The sequence below is a fragment of the Podarcis raffonei genome, chromosome W (assembly GCF_027172205.1).
Source record: "Podarcis raffonei isolate rPodRaf1 chromosome W, rPodRaf1.pri, whole genome shotgun sequence".
Lineage (NCBI taxonomy): Eukaryota > Metazoa > Chordata > Lepidosauria > Squamata > Lacertidae > Podarcis > Podarcis raffonei.
The window spans coordinates 24,051,595-24,072,876 of NC_070620.1; the positions used below are offsets into that span (position 1 = coordinate 24,051,595).

General features: G+C 45.9%; 2 protein-coding genes across 3 annotated transcripts in view; one reads left to right on the plus strand and one right to left on the minus strand.

The window, feature by feature from the left end:
• The window catches only part of LOC128405964 (mediator of RNA polymerase II transcription subunit 22-like), a 167,361-nt gene that overhangs the window by 59,300 nt on the left and 86,779 nt on the right, over positions 1 to 21,282 (plus strand). The gene's annotated exons all lie outside the window — the stretch shown is intronic.
• Positions 4,927 to 8,360, minus strand: LOC128405963 (surfeit locus protein 6-like). The gene is given in 3 exon segments (XM_053373020.1): positions 4,927 to 5,764; positions 5,766 to 6,199; positions 8,272 to 8,360. Coding segments are annotated over 3 exon segments (705 nt in total). The 5' UTR covers positions 8,326 to 8,360; the 3' UTR covers positions 4,927 to 5,547.

Sequence of the window (21,282 nt, forward strand, 5' to 3'; positions counted from 1 at the left end):
CTAACCAAAGCTGGATAGGGGCATGGCCTAGGGAGAGGTGTAGCCCGGAGACAGTTCTGTGCCTGAGGTTCCCCATCCCTGCTTCAAGTGATGCTATCCCCCCCCCAAAAAAACCCAGGTCTTCTAGCTTCTGTCATTGCTGTACCTCATTATCAAATATCTGTCTGTAGACTTTCCCACTGGGGACAACACGGGACACCTTCACTAGGGTCATGTTGCAGAGTTTTCCTAGGTGCTCGATTGGTTTGCAGCTGAACTTTTTCTTGGGTTAGCTGAGAAAAAGGAAATGCAAAGAAAGAGAAAGAAAGAAATAATTGGTTTGGTGTCATTCCTTGAGTGATGTTGGGAATGGTGAGTAGGGAAGAAACTGCTGTGAACAAGACTTTTTTGTAATTGCATGGCACCTCGAACTGACTCATATATCAGCAGTAAATGCCAGTGTATTTCAGTGGGGTTTTATGATATTATAGCTGCAGTCTTATTTGCAACTGTGGACTCCGTCCCCATTATCTGCCATTTACCTATCTGGGTGCCAGTGCCCTGAGCAATTTTAAATAAAATTGTCATTTATTTATACGATTGCATTTAATTGTGCAAATTTATTTACAGCACTTATTTATGCAAATCATCAAATGCAATTAGGCAATAACCAAGAGTGGGGTCCCCCCCTCCCCAAGTCCTGTGCTGATAGTTGGGGAGAAGAGAAAAATGGCTTTTGTGGCTCGCATCAGGTCCTGCCATGAGGGATACATTTGAGATCCAAACTAAATGTGATGGGAGGAATGGATTCATACCATGTGCTGCTCTCCCAGAATGCATGTGGCTGCTTTTCCCCTTAGGGCAAAGGAAAGGAGCGCAACTCATTGCAATGTATGGGGGGACTCTCCTCTTCAACATCTCTTCTCGCCTTCCGCAGTTGCCCCTCTCTCACCCGACAGCAAACCTTACCTGAGGAACCCTTGGAAAGCCAGTCCTAAAAGCCGCCTCAAGGCAGCTAGGCCAAGAACGGTGTCTTTGGGTTGCCATGGTGACTATCAAGAGCAGGGAAGAGGAAGGAATGGAGAAAGTTCGTGTTATTCTCTTGTGGGACTCGATGGGATTCAACATGGCCGTGCTCCGGTGACGACTGCCATAGAGACACGGAAAGTGGCTTTTTAAATTTACGGGCGGCAGGGGCTTGTTTTTGTCTTACGAGTTCATCATTGTGTCCTGGTCACTTATAGTTGTTTTCCTCCATAATTCCCCCCCACCAGAATAAAAGGTAAAGGTAAAGGTACCCCTGCCCGTAGGGGCCAGTCTTGCCAGACTCTAGGGTTGTGCGCCCATCTCACTCAAGAGGCCGGGGGCCAGCGCTGTCCAGAGACACTTCCGGGTCACGTGGCCAGCGTGCCATCGCTGCTCTGGCGAGCCAGAGCCGCACACAGAAACGCCGTTTACGTTCCCGCTAGTAAGCGGTCCCTATTTATCTACTTGCACCCGGGAGTGCTTTCGAACTGCTAGGTTGGCAGGCGCTGGGACCGAACAACGGGAGCGCACCCCGCCACGGGGATTCGAACTGCCGACCTTTCAATCGGCAAGCCCTAGGCGCTGAGGCTTTTACCCACAGCGCCACCCGCGTCCCGACCACCACCAGAATATTGCACGGTAAATAAGAGTCCGAGCATGTACCAAGTCTTTCCGACTTGAATCCTTTTTTAAAACTTAGAATAACGTCAAGATGCTTCTGCATTTTGAATCCTGCTTTTCAATGCAAGATTCCCTGCATTGAAGGTTACCACCTTTCCATGTTTTGGGGGGTGGGGAGAGATTGTAAAAACGTGTTGTTTTTAAAAAGTTGGGAAGTAGCAAAAATCACCACGCACCAGCCACGGAGCTGTCTGGCTGATTTCATTAGTATACACGTGTTTTTGTCAGGACACAGGTGTGCATCCAGAGTTTATGGAGGGGATTTGCTTGGGTAACTGGGGAGAAATTGTTTTGCATTCCCTTATAAAATTAGATCACAGGCCCCGGCTGGTGGCGAAATCAAAACTCCATTTTCAGAGGCAGTCTATCCACACCAGGAACTGAGGACAAGCAACAGGAGATGGGTACTTCTTTAATGCCTTGATTGTGAACTTACAGATGCAGATAAGAAAAGCTTCTTGTCTGATCAAGGGGGATTTTGATAAGAATGGAAGCCTTGCTGGATGAGACCAAAGGGGGCCAATAACTGGAGCCAGAACATAGCCATGGTGGCTAAGAGTCACTGATAGCCTTATCCTCCATGAATTTCTCGATCCTTTCAAAACCATTCAAGGTGGTGGTCTTCACTACCTCATCTGGGAGTTAATTCCAGTCTGCACTATTTGAATAAGTATTTTCTTTTACCAGCCCTGAATTCTCCAATGTTATAAGCATTTTAAGGTCCCAAATATAAAATAAATGTTCATAAATGTACAAGGGAAACTGTTATGAGAAAAAGCTGCTCCTTTTCCCTTATGGGGTACCCAAGAGCCCACATAGAGTCCTTTTGTAGGTTCTCTATCGGTAGGAGAAAATAACAGAGACCAACCAGAGAATATTGAGAAGCAAAGCAGCTAGTAAGCCAGATCTTTATTAAAGCTGTTGCAACAGGGTGCTCCCCCACACACGGGGGGGGGGGAGGGACCCCGAGCCATGTGCACAAGCCCTTATATAGACATTTTAAATTGTCCAAGACCACGCCCAGAAACATCATACATACATCACAGAAGGTGTGTAGCCCAAGACCACCCCTTAATACACCAGAGAAGGGGTGGAAATCTGGGTGTGTTGTTTCTTCCTGTCTGCCAGGTTACCTGATTGGATTACCTGGGCATCCTGGCCACTCTTTCGTTATGATAACTACTGAATTCCTGAATACAGGTCACAGGCTCACACCCTATTTATATCTTAAATGTGCCCTTAAGACAGGATATTTGAAGGATGTCTTCAGATATCTGAAGAAGTGTGCATGCACATGAAAGCTTATATCCAGAACAAACTTAGTTGGTCTCTAAGGTGCTACTGGACAATTTTTCCTCCCTGACTGCGTCAGACCAACACGGCTACCTACCTGAACCTGTTGCAACAGTTTAATAAAGATCAGGCTTACTAGCTGCTTTGCTTCTCAATATTCTCTGGTTGGCCTGTTATTTTCTCCTACAGATAGGGAACCCACTTAGGGACTCTATACAGGCGCTTGGAGCAGTTTTTTCCTGTAACACCAGCATTAAGCTTCATGTCCATGACTTCTAGTGTTACGGGATTGAGAAATATTCTCTGCCCACTTTTTTACCTCCATGCACAATTTTATGTACTTCAATAACGTCTCCTCTTACTCGCTTTTTCTCTTGACTAAGAAGTTCCAAACACTGCAACCTTTCCTCATAGGGGAGCTGCTCCATCCTCTATAGGATAGCCAGTGTGGTGTAGTGGTTAAGAGTGGTGGATTCGTAATCTGGTGAACTGGGTTCAATTCCTCGCTCCTCCACATGCAGCTGCTGGGTGACCTTGGGCTAGTCACACTTCTTTGAAGTCTCTCAGCCCCACTCACCTCACAGAGTGTTTGTTGTGGGGGGAGGAAGGGAAAGGTGAATGTTAGCCGCTTTGAGACTCCTCCGGGTAGTGATAAAGCGGGATATCAAATCCAAACTCCTCCTCAAATCCAAACTCCTCTATAAAAGGGGGGTTTTTATTTACAAAAGTGTTTACCCCAACCTTTAAGTAATAGTCACTTAAATCAGTGTTTGTCAATTGCGAATAAAAGACACTCATTCAGCTTTATGTTTTCCTTTCATAATTCATTTCCACCTAATTTGGATTAATGCAAATTTCAAATATATACCTATTTAAATAAAAAATAGTTATCTCCTACACTACATAGGCTAAATACTATAAAGTCATCAGATATATGTTGGAGATACCACACCTCCCAAGTTGATCTTATGCCCACTTTTGGGGTCTGTTCTAATATAAGCCATTTTTGGAACAGTATTTTGGTTATTTAACAGATTAACATCTAACTACAGATGAAAAAATAAATCTTATACATTACTGAAAAGTTGAAATGAAAATGAAATAAAAAACACAGGGCTTGCAAACAGTATTAAACTTACCTACTGAAGTTATGTGTATTGCCTCATACCTGAAAACTCTGGAACCACCACAAAAAGGACTGCACAAACTTATTTCACAAAAAGCTATTATAAATCTCAAATTGACTGGTTTATGGAAAAGTGGTATTGTTTATTAACTTCTGGAATTAGTATTTTCATGATAACATTCAACTTTTGTGCATCTCTGCAAACAGCTGTAAATATTTGTTCTTTATCTTCTGGAAATTATATGTAAACATGTTGTTGTTGTTTAGTCGTTTATGTTAGGATATTTCCGTTCCACCTTAAAAGGGAGCAGGATGTTTGTATAACAGCCTGCGTAATTTCCTGTCTCACAGGATGTTTCTGTTGTCTGTTCCTTTCGTTTTTCTGCTGTTTTGCCTGAGCAGTCGGAGCAGACGGTCATGTCTTCTTTGTTCTGACCAACGCCAAATAAACTGTAAATATGCTCTCATGCGGTGCAACTTTTGCTGTGTGAATTCTGCTGTTAGAGTGTGCACTAAGCCTGAGGCTTAGTGTCGCTAAATTGCTGGTACTGCGTGACTACGGGAGGTCGATGGATCGTCCGGCAACGAGCTTGGGGGCTCAGATGGACTTTATCTCCCTGGCAGTATCCCAACAGTTTAGTCGTGTCCAACTCTTCGTGACTCCATGGACCAGAGCACGCCAGGCACTCCTGTCTTCCACTGCCTCCCGCAGTTTGGTTAGACTCATGTTTGTAGCTTCGAGAACTAATACATAGTATTTTTATATATTTTTATGTTGCGCTAATATAAAGTAATTAAAAATACTCCCATTTTTCTTTTAATTTATCCCATTATTGTTATGATATTAAATTCATTTGCTTCCTTCCTGAGCTCCTGTTGATGAGATTTTGTGAAATTTCTTCACAAAAAATACATTTGTCAGCCTTAGGGCTGTGTTCCCTTCTGGGGAATTTTCAAGGGGCTGCATGCCAGTTGATGGGCAGGGCAAAAGCAAAAATGGAGGGGAGCAATGAATACACATTTTACCCAAGGGGAAAAAAAGACATTATAGCACAGTTAGAGGTAGAAAATATTCAAGGAGGGTGTTAAGCTGTGCCAGGGGGCCTGGAAGATAGGTTTTGAAGGCCACATTTAGCACCCAGACTGAAGGTTCTCTTATCTTGACTCAGGGAGTGGGGTGAAAAGATCCACTTGATCAACTGGCATAGCTAAGGGTTGTATGACCACAGAAACAGTCTTGTGGAAATATATCTCTTTTGCATCTCAAGTGCTGGAGCTTCCTCTTCTTGGTCTAGTTGCACAGCCTGATGACTCCAAGTCATCTCACAACCAAGGAGATTTAGATATTAAAAATTATAGAGGTTCCACTACAAAATAGTTTTTATTAATGAGCCCTGTGAGCACCTGCCTTGGAGTGGGTTCCAATGGTCCACTAGCCTGATTCATTTAAATTTGGCTTTGTCCAGGTCCTCGGGCAGGATGCGACCCTTTTTGAGAGCCTTGGCTTTCTTCCTCTCCACCTTGGCCATCTTTTTATTCTGGAGGTTCATGCGGCGCTTGTCTTGCCGCTGCTGCCTTTTGTTCACTACGTTTTCAGTCCACTTCTCCCACTGCCTCTGGCGCTGGGCTTTGTGCTTCTCCTTCCGCTTCAGGCCAGTCCTCGTCATTGCAGATTTTGACCCCTTCTGCCTTGTACAGGACATTTGTCCACTTCATCTTTACTTCCAGCTCCTTGGCTTTCGCCTCATCCTTGTCTTTCAGATTTTTCAGCTTACTCTTCTGAGATTCCAATCTGCTCAGGAGTTGCTTGTAATTCTTCCCTGTCAGTGGAGTAATGTTGCCTTTCAGTGCCTTCCTCTTTTCCACTTTGCTAAGCCCTTCCTCATGGACTTCGACCTTATTGAAGACAGTCTCGGCCTTGGTGTCATTCTTTGGGGCCTGGGGCTCTGAAATGGCTGCGGAAGCCTCCTCTGCCTCCTTCTTCTCCGTTTTTTCTTTCATCCTCAACTCTTTTCTCTGACGTTTCTTTCTCTCCTCATATTTCCTTCGTTGCCTCTTCTCCAACACTGCTGGGGTCAACTCTTTGCTGTTTCTCTGTTAAGAAACAGCAAGTTGAAAAGAAAGAGGAATCGTTCAAAAGAGCAAAGTGAACTTTTTAAGCTAAAAAGACAGTACCTAGAATAGACCACTAAAATATATATTATTGTAAATCTGGTCACTGTATTATCTTTACCATTACATTTAAAAGCAGGAAAGCCGGCAAGGATTATTTCCTTCAAGAGAATTTCAGCTGGAAGACTAACAATGTAATTATACATTACTGGATGCCACAATCAGAATATTGGGGGGGGGGGACAACAGACTTTTATGCATGATTTAGAAATCACCATTGACCCCCCAAATGGAAGCTGCTTCAACCTGTCCAGCTTATTCCTACAGAACAACCATAAAATTCATCTTAATAGCAGGAGGATACACAGACTCAAGACCCTGGTACCCTCTGGACTTAATCTGGAAAACAAAACTTAGGCTGCAATTCTGAACCTACTTACCCAAGAGTAGGCCTCATTGAACTCAGTGGGACATACTCTGAAGACAGTATTATAGAACCGCTCTGCTAATTACTATGTAGCTAATAATAGTAGTAGTAGTAATTTTTAAAGGAATAATTTGTATATGTCACATCTCTTAAAATTTTTCCATCCCGAGTACTCTTAGAATTGTCACTATTTATTAACTAAACAGTGTTGGGATCTATCTCAGTTTCAAAACACACACACACAGAGAGAGAGAGAGAGAGAGAGAGAGAGAGAGAGAGAGAGAGAGAGAGAGAGAGAGAGAGTATGTATATATTACACATGTTTACAGAAAAACCCTAAATACTGCAAAAGTTATTGGAACTGTGGGATAACTAGCCTCATAAAATCAATGTGCTTAGCTCACTTTGGGAGAGACTGGATAATCAAGGCTTTTTTCTCCCCCAGTTTACCTGAGCAGCTCAGGTGTAAGAGGATGTGGTGGTTGCTCATCTTTCACAAGTCACTCTTCAGTTCCTATACCAATGATTTAGGAACTTGCACCACTGTAATTAAGCCACATTTTACTGCCTGTGCAGCTTTTTCTGAATGCTGTATGGAAAAGCACATGAATCTGACATTTGGGGAGCTTGTAAGTAAACTTTTTAATTTGCCAAATGTGTTCTTTTCCTAAGCTACTGAAAGAGGGGAACTTTGGAACTCACTTTAAGTGGCATATTTTAAAAGTCTAAATATCTTTATTTCCATACTTTACTTTGTTGTGTATTTTGCTATTTCAAACCTCTGCTGGTGTTCTCTTGCCAAAGAGTACTTCCCCCAAACTTGGATCATGGTACCCAGGAATTCTCATTTTTGTATACCTTTTTCTCTCTCTTCTTGAACCAACAGAAAGGTTCTTCATTTGCATACTTAGGCTCATGCTTATCCTTAGGATCACTGCCTATCTTTCTCGTAGGGAGGGGTAAGGTGCCAAGGACACTGGGAGCTTAGAATGCATTGCTTAGTATTATAAGCTTAGATTTTCAGCCATGTGATCTAGAAACTTGCTTTTTAGAGTGAAAACATTAAAGCTAAGATTATTAAAAAGCTGATTTTTTCATCCAAATATTTCTCACCCATGCTATGTTTGAACAGAATCTCAAAGTACAAACAGGCCTGACCGAAGAGTGTGTTATATTTATGCACTTAGGATGGGGAACCTGTAGCCCTTCAGATGTTTCTAACCGTCCCTAACCACTGGCAACGCTGGCTGGGGCTGATGGGAGCTGGCTGTTCAACATCCAGAGAGCCATAGGTTTCCCACCCCTATTATACATCAACCACCCTCCATCACATCCTCCAAAATCTGGCCTCCAAAGATGGGTGAACTGTTTTAGTTCAAATCAAGGTAGAGCAGAAGCCAGTATGATATCAACTGGAACCAGAATACTAGAGGCATAGGAATATTTCCACCACACATCTAACAGTGCAATTCTGTGGGTGTTTAATCAGGAGCAAGTTCCATTGCCCTAAACAAGGCTTGCTCCCAAATTAAATTGGCATATGCCTACAACCAAAAATTGGCTTTGGATTCTCCAGGCTTTCTCCACATCTTGACAACTGTTTTTTAAAGGAGGGTGCTGCTCTTACCTGGCCAGAGATTTCTTGGATCTTCTCGTGCAGTCTCTGCTGCAAGAGATTCATGGGTGAAAATGAGCCGGCTGTGCTCTTGTCACCACCTGTAAAGGAAAACAGGAGAAAGCATGTGACCTGTGTCCCATCCCAAATTGCTGCTAAACTCAACTCAGCTAAACTCAGTGGCCTGGTTCACACATAATGCTAAAATATGGGTTACTAAACCATTGCTTAGAGTTATGTGAGAACCCAGCCCAGTAGCTTAACTGACTGGCTGTAGAAACACTCTCACCTGCAACATTGTTTGGCTGGTGGTGCTTGGTTGCCCCCAGGTGCTGTCTGCTTGCCCAGAGGGGTGCCCACTATCTTGCCTTTCTTCTTCTTCTTCTTCTTCTTCTTCTTCTTCTTCTTCGGTTGTCTCCCAGTCCAGTTCCTGGGAATGTTTGAAGGCAGAGACACAAGACTTCATTAAACAAAGAGAGGAAAATATTTTGCAATCTGGTTGACAAGATGCTGTGCAAACATTTCTGCAAGGAATAAATGCCTAAGAACATACATGTTAGAAGGCCATCCAGATGTTGCTGGACTCCAACTCCCATCAACCTTAGCCAGTATGGCTGATCAGGTATGATGGGAGTTGTAGTCCAGCAACTTCTGGAGGTCTACAGGAAGCACCAAGACAAGACAACTGAATTTTTCGAAGTTGCATTTTCAAAACACACTACTGCCATTCCATTGTGGCATCAGGACCCTTTCCTGAGCAGATTATAATCTAAAATGAGCTGTGGTTAAAATAAGGGAAAACATTAAGTACCACCACTTTGAGGTTTCATCGCAAGCAGTATATAAATCCTGTGAAATAAAGAAATGAAAATAATTACAATAACCAAGGAGGCTGCACTACTACAAAAAACCCTGATCTAAAGAAGTACGGTAAATGACAGCATCAGATAATTGTACCAAATTTCCTTATTTGTGGCTCGGGGGCTTCCTGGGTGCAAATTTTCTTGGCCAAGTTTTGCAGGTAAGAGTCTTTGTTGACTAAAGCGGCCATTGTGGGATCAAGGTCTCGTAAAGGTAAAAAAATAAAAGTAAATAAACCAAAAATTAAAATAAAATCGTAGGATGGTCTCGCAGGGGGAATGTTGCCTCTAAGTCAAAGACGTCTTGTTCATTCTGACCATCCTCCATTTAAAACTTCTACCCAGAATGCTGTGTGAGGCTGCTTCTGCTAAGTCAACCCAAAGTGGACAAAACTCATGGGGCCACGTTTGCATACTCGCTTTTCATTCTGCTTAAAGAGAGAGAAAAATTAATCAATGACATGGATAAACTGAAGGAGACTGATGGCTTGATATTTACAAGTCAAGAAAATAAAAATCCACAGAAAGCCATCTCAATACATGTACAGGCATTTGAGGGGGAAAGTGGACATCTGCTGGCTTGTAAAGCTATTGTGTACACAGGTACAGATTGTACACTCCTTAATATCACATGTGAATGGTTGTTCAAGAGCAGAACTAACTAATTTGTACACATGGGTACCCCAAATTGTACATCTGTTTAACAGAACAGGTGAACAGCCCCCACACATCACATCAGCCAGCTAAATTTTACTTTCCAGCCAACACGTGTGCAGGGTTACACATTAAAGAGAGCTGCTTCTACGCACGCACAAGGGTTTGCATGAAAGGTTGTACTGATCAACTAATGTGTAAACAGTTTCACAAACTGAAAATATGAATAGCTGTAGGAGCGTGCAGCTAAACAACTTATGTACAGAGGTTGTACGCTCGTCGAACGCCATGTGCGAACCAACACATGCTGGCCGCTCACGGGAAGATCATCTCATGTGTAGGCGCAAGGCAAACGACTCCATTTGAGATCTCCCATCCTGTGTTGGGCAGGCCAGTGAGCAGTTAGTGGAGATCCACCCCCTTAAGGCTTTTTAGGGGTTGGCACGCGTGCAAAGAAGGCGCTGCAACCCGTGTGGCTCACCTCACCGTGTGCGCTTCTCTTGCAGGAATCGCAAAAGCACACTATGTGTGGCTCTCTCGCGCCGTGAGCTGGTCACTTACCTGGGCTGGAGAGGAAGGCAGAACTAGCCCATGGCCCTTTGTCACCGGCTCAGCTCTCTATTGGTAGACCCTATGAGGAGGCAGCGAAGGATTATGGGACGTTGGAGGAGCTTCGGTAGAAGGAGGAGGAAACGTTTTTCCCGCCCCATGGGTTGGATGTAGCCAATGAAGGAGGAACCGTTCGCGGGAGAAAGGCTGAAACTTTTCTGAACTGGCGCGCGGAGTAATGCAGCACGAATGTGGGTGGAAGGCTTCTAAACAGGGGGTAATGCACCCCTTAGTCCCGTATGTTGAGTTCTGGGCGAGTTCAGATCAGCCTTTCTCAATCTTGTTGGCTTCTAAGGTTTTGGGCTTTATGATTCCCATCATAGCAAGTCAGAAAGCTGGTCCATTGGTCCATCTAGCTTAGTGTGACCCGCACTGACTGGCAGTGGCTCTCCAGGGTTTCACTCTCCCAGCTCTCCATGAAATGATGAGGACCATCTTCAGAAATAAGGTTCCAGATCTAAAAGGGATGGTTTGAGTAAGATACTGTCATGTACTGAGTCGGACCATTACTCCATCTAGCTCAGTACAGTGGTACCTCGGGTTACAAACGCTTCAGGTTACAGACGCTTCAGGTTACAGACTAAGCTAACCCAGAAATAGTACCTCGGGTTGAGATCTTTGCTTCAGGACGAGAACAGAAATCGTGCGGTGGCAGCGGGAGGCCCCATTAGCTAAAGTGGTGCTTCAGGTTAAGAACAGTTTCAGGTTAAGAACGGACCTCCAGAACAAATTAAGTTCTTAACCCGAGGTACCACTGTACTGTCTGCGCTGACTAACAACAGCTCTCCCAGGTTGGGTGAGCTATAGTCCTTTCTTCTACAAAATAATGTAGCAGTCCAGTATTTGTGGCTCTAAATAAATAGGAAGCTGCCTTATGCTGAGGAAGTCTATCACAGAGTTGGGACTGATGTGAGTTGTAGTCCTAAACTTCTGGAGGGCACCAAGTTGGTTAAGGCTAATGAAGCAAAATAGGCTGGAATGTGACCTGTGGGTATGTATTTTGTAATGCATGCATTTTGAGGTGGGTCATGGAGATGTGCAGTTGATGGAGAAACTGTTGGGATCTGTTGCAAATTGAGGGGTTTTTTCAGAAGCAATGACATCCTTCTGGGCCATCTAGAGCAGGGGGCACTGTTATACAGTGGTCCCGCTCCTTCCTCCTCCAGAAAATGGTGTGGGTGTTAAGTTGTGGGCAAACATATCAAGTTCCCTGGATCCACTGCTGTGGGTGGAACCTCCACAAGTGGAGTTGGCGGAATGTCAGGCACGGCAGTGGTCTGAGTCTGTGGTAAGTCTGGGAGACCCTCTGAAGTGGCTTGGTTCGGCTCCACGCCGGCAGTTTGCGAGAGAGGTGTAGGTGGAGCCTCACCATCTGTAAGTGTCTGTTCCGGAGCCACGAGCGCACTTGAGGGCACCACGGTAGTGTCCAAGTCCCCAACCCTGCGCCTAAGCTGGTCTATGTGCTGGGGCCACAAGCGTCCGTCTTCGAGTGCCACCTGGTACGAGCGAGGTCCAGTGACTCCCACTACTGTGGCTGGCACCCAAGGAATGTCCCCCACAAACTTCCGGGCAAAGACCTGGTTTCCTGGAACAAATGACCGTGGCGTGTTGGCACAGCCTGGGGGTTCAGCCACGGCAAAGTCCAGTTGCAGCCTGTCGAGCGGGGACCTGAGGCGCCGGCCCATAAGCAGTTCGGCAGGACTCCGCCCTGTGGCCGCATGAGGGGTGATGTGTTGTACGAACAAGTATTCGGCTACCTACTCGTGCCAGTCTCCCCGGTCCAGGCACGCCAGTGCCTCTTTTGCCGAGTGCACCATTCTCTCTGCTTGCCCATTGCTGGATGGATGAAATGGTGCCATTAGGGCATGGAGGATGCCCAGTCCCAAAAGGTACCGCTCAAAAGTGCCTGATGTGAACTGTGGTCCATTGTCGGAGACAAGGACATCAGGACACCCATGCGGCGCAAAGAGGCATCGCAGCACCCGGATGATGGCCTCGGTAGTGGTGGAGGGCATCAGGGCCACCTCCAGCCATTTGGAAAAGGCATTCACTGTGCAGCAAAATGCTTGTCACAAGACAGTTGTTTACATTCCACAGTCAGCGTTACTGTTGGGTTCCCACGGGAATGGGAGACTGGATGTGATGTTCACTGGTTTCCTGTTTTTCAGTGTTCTCTCGGTTTCTTTGTTAGAGAGACAGTTGCTTCTCTGCTCTCACAGAGGCAAGATGCATGTTTGTATTCTCTCAGCATAGAGTGGAAATAAAGTTAAGAATGTGGCACATACTGCTTATCCTCCTGCTGTGTGGACTACTCTGCTTGGGCTCAAGATAAGACGAGCCTATATCAGCTTCAGATGGGCTGAAGCTGGTCAAAATCTCACATTTTTGGTTCTGGGCCCAGATAAACGGAATCAGAATGCCGGCAGAGGAACAGAGAGACGGAACAGTGTTATCTCCTCTGCGCATCAAGATGATTGATGAGAGGTATGTGCTCTTGCAACGGGCAGCCTGCCAGCTCCTAATTAATGGCTTTATGGCTGGACTTTGAACTTTTAAAGCCGTTTGCCGGGGCAGAGGCTCAGAGGCTCGGTAGAGGCTTGAAACGGAAGTGCTTTTGGAAGCTGGAAGCTGCTGTAAACACAGACGCAGCTTGATTAATGCAGCAGAGATGGCTAGTGCAAGGCTGGCTGATACTTTTGGGATTCCAAAGCTCGATAAAAAGAATTACGCGACCTGGGTACTGTACGCAGAGGCTCTTCTGCGAAAAGAGGGTCTGTTTGACGTTATTACAGACACCCCCCCAGCTCCAATAACAGATGAATGGGCAGCTAAGGATTCCAAAGCAAGGGGAACTCTTACATTGATTGTCTCCTCAGAAGAGCTCTGTCCGTTGTGTGATAAGACCTCAGCCAGAGAGATTTGGGACACTTTAAGAGATGCTCATTTAAGAAAGAAGCTGGTGCTTCTTTGTTCTACTATGCCAAGCTGCATGATATGGCACTTGCTGAAGGTGCAGATGTGCGTACACATCTGATGGAGATGCAGAATCTGAGACATGAGGTGCAACAGAGAGGACTCACCTTTCCAGAGGCTGTGTATTCCTTCATGATACTACATTCTTTGGGTTCAAGTTGGGAGTCCGTTGCCACTCAGATTGCTGTTCAGCCAACTGCTCAGATCACAGTAGCACATGTTACTGCCGTGATTCTGAATGAAGCGGACAGGCGAGGTGCTAGCTGCATGGGTAAGGGGGAGTCTTCACAGACGTCATCCCAGAATGCAGTGGAACCACCAGATGGCGCCAAAGCTTTGAAGGTAGTGAAATGCTACTCGTTTGGATGTCTAGGCCATATGAAGAGGGAATGCAGATTTCCCAGGGCCAAGACAGAGCAACGCAGCGAAGGCTCATCGTGTGGTAAAGGCAAAGGCAAAGGCAAAGGTCCAGTGTCCAGGACAACGCAGCACAAGGCAATGGTCTCATGCTTCACTCCAAAGGTTGCAAAGGTCCAGAAGACGTCTAGATCTTTCTTCGTGGTGGATTTGGGCGCAATGCGCCACTTATGCAATGACAAGCGACTGTTCGTGTCTTTTACACCGCAGGAAGGTGCGATTCACCAGGTGGATGACCACAGGATCCCCAGTCAAGGCTACGGAACTGTTGTTCTTCACAGTTTGGACTTATCGATACAAGATGTTCTCTACGTTCCAGATGCTGCACACAATCTACTCAGTGTTGCGCAGCTGAATGAACGGAAAATTGACGTTACCTTCAAGAACAAGAAGTGCACCATCACAAAGAAAAACGATTATGTATTGCATGCTGAATATGTTGATCGTTTGTTTGTATTGTATTTTGATGATGATGTGCAGGATGAAACTTGTTGCATTGCAGGTTCTAACAAAAGTTTGCATGCAGGATGTATTCATGATTTTCACAGGAAATTTGGTCATTTACATTTTGAGGCAGTATCTAAAATGCCTGCCTTGGTTGAAGGTATGACTATTAAACCCTGCAGGTACCACATGAAGTGTAAGGCATGCGCAGCAAACAAGGTGAAAATGGCTGTGAAAGGTAAGGTGTCTAGTAGACAAGCTACAGAACCATACCAGGTAGTGCATGCTGATTTGGTTGGTCCACTATCGCCCTCTTTGGGTGGAAACAGGTACTTCATGGTTCTCATTGATGCATTTTCCAGGTATATTTATGTGTACAATCTCGAGCAGAAATCAGAGGCTTTTCCAAGGTTCAAGGAATTCTGTGCTTGGTTGGAAAATGTGCATGGTAAGAAGATAAAAACTCTTTTCACTGATCGTGGGGGGGAATTCACTTCTCAGCAGTTTGAAGCTTTTCTGACTGAGAAAGTAATTCAGTACGATTTGTCTAGTCCTCGCTCGCCATGGCAGAATGGACTTTGCGAGAGGGCAAATCAGACATTGCTTCAAGGTTTAAAAACCTTGCTGCATGATGCAAATCTTCCAGAGAGTTATTGGGCCGAATCTCTCTCCTGTTTTGTTTACAGTTATAATCACAGGTTATCTTCAGCGATTGGTTGTACCCCCTATGAGAAGATGTTTGGCAAGAAACCTTACATCAAACACATGAGAATTTTTGGTTCTGACATGTGGGTTCACACACCACAAAGTTCCAAGTTAGGCAAGCGTGGATTGCATGGTATGTTTCTAGGTTATCAGAAAGGTTCTTACAGAATAATGATGACTGACTCTAAAACAATTAGGCTCACAAGAAGTGTTGAGTACAATGCCAAGTGGGGGGAGAATGTGGGAATTTTCCAATGCTATCCTGATGACAGTGATGAGACTGAGGATAGGCAACAGCAACAGCAGCAGCAGCAGCAACAGCCACAGCTGCCGCAACAACCCACACCCACTGATGAAGGTTCTGATTCTGAGTCTGAGACTGAATCGGGTGATTCAGAGGATTTCAAGAGTGCGAAAGCCTCTATGCGACCCTCTGAAAGCTCTGATCAAGAATTGGAGGAACCATTGTTCACAATAGGTCACTATTCTCCTAAGAAGGAAGAGGAGAGTGTTGAAGACTTAAGGCTAATTTGCAGGTCTCAAAGAGCCACTAAAGGCAGACCTCCAAAGAGATTTGCTGATGAGTTTGCTAAGACAGCAGAAGCAGCTGTTAAAAGCTCCAAGAAGGTATTTGAGCCTTCAAGTTTCCAAGAAATCCAGGATTTGGATTCAAAGGATGCTGAGCCATGGTTAAATGCCATGAAGGCTGAGCTTGATTCCTTAGAGAGGAACAAAACATGGGAGCTAGTTCCAGTAGTTCCAGGAATGAAACTACTTGGAAGCAAATGGGTCTTCAAAGCAAAGACAGATCAAAATGGCAAGATAGTCAGACACAAAGCCAGATTGGTAGCCAGAGGTTTTTCACAGGTACCAGGAGAAGACTATCACGAGACCTACTCACCCACCGTGAGGTATGAGAGCATTAGGCTTATGCTCAAGCTTGCTGCAGAAGAGAATTTTCACGTTTCTCACCACGACGCAAATACAGCTTTTTTGTACGGATCTCTAGATGAATCTCTTTATATGCTTCCACCTGATGGCGTACAGGTAAAACAGGGATTTGTTTGTTCTCTGAAGAAGTCCCTTTATGGTCTCAAACAAAGTGCACGGTGTTGGCACACAAAACTCACTGAAGTATTGTTTTCTCTAGGTTTTCAGCAAGGGAAAACTGATCCATGTGTATTTGTCAAAGAGGAAGGGCAAAAGAAGCTGCATTGCTTGTTTTATGTTGATGATATTCTTTTCTTTTGGAAGGATGTCAAGATGTACAATAGCGCCCTAGCTCAACTGAAGGAGCACTTTGACATGAAAGATCTTGGTGAGGTAAACAACTACCTATCTCTGGAAATAGAGAGAGAACAAGATGGTAACATTCTAGTGCACCAGTCACGGAAAATTGCTGATGTGTTAAGCAAACTAAACTTGATGGATGCTAACCCTGTAGACACACCGATGACAACAGGTTATCAGGTAGATGACACTGAAGGAGCATTTTCTGACACTACACTGTACAGAAGTTTGCTAGGCAAACTAAACTTCATTGCCAGATGTTCAAGACCTGACATTGCTGTTAGCTGTAATTTGCTAAGCAGACAAGTCAACAAATCTACTGTTAAGGATTGGAAAGCTCTGAAACGCATAGCTCGCTATCTGAAAGGCACTATGCATTACAGACTGAGATTTAACAATCAGAAGTCTGGTGGTCTTGAGATATTTGCAGATGCAAGTTTTGGTGGTGATACTACAGATAGGAAAAGTACTTCTGGAGTTTGCTATATGTACAATCAGGGTCTATTTGATTGGTCATGCAAGAAGCAAACAACAGTTAGCTTAAGTACTTGTGAAGCTGAACTGAATGCACTGTCTTATTCACTTAAGGATTGTGAATGGTTCTTACAGTTGTGCAAAGACATGAAAATTCCTGTCAAATGTCCAATCCAGGTTTATCAGGACAACAAAGCATGTTTGGCTTTGCTGAATTCTGAAGGTTGTAAGCAAAGCACGAAGCACTTGCATTTGAAACTGCAACATGCTAGGGAATGTGTTCAGAAGGGACTCGTAACGGTGTCCTATATGCCAGGTAATGAAATTCCTGCTGATGTATTGTCCAAGATTGTATCAAGGGATCAACACTGTACCTATGTACAGAAGTTGGGTTTGTACTGATATTGTACGAACACGCTGCCCAGTGATGTTCACAGAAAGGGGGAGCATGTTGGTTTCTGCTTCCTTCACTGTGCAGCAAAATGCTTGTCACAAGACAGTTGTTTACATTCCACAGTCAGCGTTACTGTTGGGTTCCCACGGGAATGGGAGACTGGATGTGACGTTCACTGGTTTCCTGTTTTTCAGTGTTCTCTCGGTTTCTTTGTTAGAGAGACAGTTGCTTCTCTGCTCTCACAGAGGCAAGATGCATGTTTGGATTCTCTCAGCATAGAGTGGAAATAAAGTTAAGAATGTGGCACATACTGCTTATCCTCCTGCTGTGTGGACTACTCTGCTTGGGCTCAAGATAAGACGAGCCTGTATCAGCTTCAGATGGGCCGAAGCTGGTCAAAATCTCACATCCACCACTACCATAAAGGTCCGGCCGCGAAAGGGGCCGGCCAGATCGATGTGCACCCTCGACCAGGGTGTCTTGGGCGTTTTCCAGGTGTGTCCCTTAGCTGCCGGTGGCGCAGGCCTCGATTCTTGGCACGCTTGACAGGCGGAAACCCAGGCAGTGATGGCATCGTCCATGTTAGGCCGCCAGACGTAACACCGAGCCAACGTCTTCATTTTGACGATTCCCGGGTGGCCAACGTGAAGAGCCTCCAGGACACGTTGACAGAGTCTTTGGGGAATCACGACGCGGTCTCCCCACAGCAGACAGCCGCGATGAGCCAAGAGTTCATGTTGTCCAGTTGCGAATGGCTGGAATTCCGATGCAAAAGGCCCTTGTGGCCACCCCCTCCACACCCAGTTGAGCACATGGCTGATGGTGTGATCCTGGGCAGATGTAGAGGCCACAGTGGCAGCCGATACAGGCGCTGCTGGAAGATCCTCAATCAGGAGGAGCGATGAAGCAGGAGCCGGGTCTTCCACAAACGCTGGAAGAGGGCAACGGCTGAGGGCGTCGGCATGGCCCATCAATTTCCCCGGGCGATGGACGAGCCGGTAGTGGTAAGCAGCCAGGAAAACAGTCCATCGCAGCATGCGAGGCGAGAGGACCGGTGGAGTTGGACGATCACCGGCGAGGAGGCCCAGGAGTGGCTTGTGGTCAGTGATGAGGTCAAAAGTCCTGCCGTGGAGGTATTCATGGAACCTCTTCACTCCAGCCACAAGTGCCAGTGCCTCCTTGTCGAGCTGGCTGTAATTCCATTCAGTCAGAGATAGCATCCTGGAAAAGTAGGCGAGCGGTGCTTCTCTTCTGTCTGGAAAACGGTGACTAAGGACAGTGCTGATGCCAAAAGGTGAGGCGTCGCAGGCAAGGACCAGCGGCCTGGCTTCACTGTACTATACCAGCACACTGTCCGATGAAAGGAGAGCCTTGACCACGTTGAAGGCCGCCGTCTCCCAATGACCCCAGGACCAAGGTGTCTTTGTGCTGAGGAGTCGGTGAAGAGGCTCAGCCACCGTGGCTTTGTGGGGCAGGAACATGTTATAAAAGTTCAGCAGTCCCAGGAACGCCTGCAACTCCGTCTTGTTCTTTGGGATGGGGGCCTGCTGGATAGTGCGGATCTTGGATGTGGTCGGGTGAAGGCCGGAGGCGTCAATAAGATAGTCCAGGAACTCCACCTGTGGAATGGCGATCTGGCACTTCTCCCTCTTTACCTTGAGCCCAGCCTCCTGGAACCTGGTCAGCACGGCACGGAGGCGCTCAAACAGCTGCTGGTGTGAGTCTGCGGACACCAAGACGTCATCAAAATATGGTACCACGCCTGGAAGCCCTTGCAGGAGACGCTCCATAAGGCTTTGGAAGATGCCAGGAGCCACACTCACCCCGAACTGCAACCGGCGGCAACGGAATGCCCCTCGGTGGGTGACGATCGTCTGGGCTTCAGCAGTGGCATCACCGACAGGCAGTTGTTGATAGGCTTGGGCAAGGTCCAGCTTAGCAAAGACCTTACCCTCAGGGAATGCAGCAGGTGTTGGACAACAGGAACTGGATAAGCGTGCTGCTGAAGTGCCTTGTTGATCGTGCACTTGTAGTCAGCGCAGATTCTCACCGACCCGTCTGGTTTGACAGGCGTGACAATGGGGGTTTCCCACTTGGCGTGGTCAACTGGCTCCAAAACTCCTTGGGCGATCAGCTTGTCCAGTTGTTCATCCACCTTAGCCTTGAGAGCAAAGGGAACCTGGCGCCGCTTTAGCTTGATGGGGGCGACTTGTGGATCAAGGCTAAAGGAGATGGGCGTACCTGTATATTGCCCCAAAGCGCCGTCAAAAACCTCAGCAAAGTCTTTGACCAGACCCTCAGTCTCTGCGTTTGAGATGCAGTTGATGCCGATGACTTCCAGGCCGAGGGCATCAATTTATTTATTTATTTATTTATTTATTTATTTATTTATTTATTTACGGCTATTAGCCCATAAAGTATGTACAAACATAAAAACACAGAGACATAAAGACCGATATATCCGACAACAGAAGGTGAACACCACGATGCAAGGGTGGGTAATTGAGCAAAGCCAAATGACAGCTTGGGGCCAGGAGAGCTCCAAGGGACGGTTCACAGAAAAAAGAAAAACTGAAGACGAGATCCGACATGCACTCTCATCATAACAGTCCGATTAATTTTGATGTTTTTGTTGTCTTTTGGTGGTTTTTGTGTGTGAGATAACCGCATTCAGGAATCTCGCCACCTGCAGAGTTACAGAAGGATCTGTATCCTGCAAAAGCAGAGCGGCGTGTAACTCAACAGGCCTGCCAACCAAGCACAGTAAAGCAGGACCCAGGAATTTAGTCCTGGCTATGCTATGTAGGGGACAGTTGAACATTATATGTGGAAGAGATTCAACAGTTTTCCCGTCACACACGCATAGCGGAGACACCAAACCCTTGGAAAATCTGTGGCTCAGCAGGTTCGATGGAAAGACATTGAACCTTGCACGAATAAATGCAAGTCGGTGTGGTACTGATGAAAGAGATGACATGTATGGTGGAAGGCCAAGTGGTGGAGTTATTCCGTGATACCTGGGGGAGCAGACACCCCCACCCCTGGCAAGGTTGTGTTGATTTTCAATGTCTGCTAATCTTTGCTCAATAAGGCTTTTGGCTGAGCGTAAGTTCATCTTTAAAGAGTCCGCTGGGGAAATTCCGATGCTCAGAAGTTTGGCATGGATTTTTCCTACCCACGGATTGACAAAGACGTCCCGCCAGAGGCACTGAAAAAGGTAATGGTCGGGAAGCCTATGCCAGCTGGACAGCCAATAGCCAAAGACTCGCTTCCAGATGACAGTCTCCAATGATGCAATCCTTAACTCCAGACGTATGGCTGCGTTGCTCACACACATGGGGAGTTTCAGAAGGCGACGGAGAAACTGATTCTGCAATGTCCCCAGCAATGTTAAATTGGACCCTGGGGCCCAGAGCGGGGCAGTATAACAGAGGGTGGAGACCACTTTTGCGTGGTATACCTTCAATACAGAAGGGATGTGAGAGGCTCCGTCGGCCGCAAAAAATTGGAGTAGAGTATAAAGTATTGTTTTCCCTTTGTTTAGTAAATACTGTATCTGTGGCTTCCAGCTTAGATTTTAGTGAAAAAAGACTCCCAGGTATTTAAATTTGAAAACCTGTTCTAATTGGACTCCATCTAACTTCCAGCTGTAAGTTTTCTGAGACCTGGTAAAGACCAGGACTTTAGATTTCCCATGATTAATTGTCAAATGGTTGAGTTTGCAATAAGCCGCAAAAATCTTTAGAGCTCTGCATAAACCGACTCTAGAGTAGGAAAGGATCGCTGCATCGTCGGCATATAGGAGCAAAGGGCAGCGAAAATCAGCTAGGCGGGGGGCATGAATGTTGGCTTGAGACTCATTCAGAAAGAACTTCATATCGCTAATAAACAAGTTGAAGAGGAGTGGGGCCAAAATGCAGCCTTGGCGCACACCTCTATTTATTGGGACCTCGTTGGATAGGTTTCCCGCCGGTGTGAGTCTCACTCTAGCCGACGACCCGTGGTGTAATTGGGTTATAAGCCATAACAGCCTTCTATCTATGCCCCATCTCTCTAATTTCTTCCATAGGCAGTTTCTTGGGATACTGTCGAAGGCAGCCTTTAGGTCTATGAAAGCGACACATAGGCGCCCCCGACTCAGGGCAGAATATTTTCTGGCAAGATGATACATGATTACCATATGGTCAGAGGTCGAATAATTGT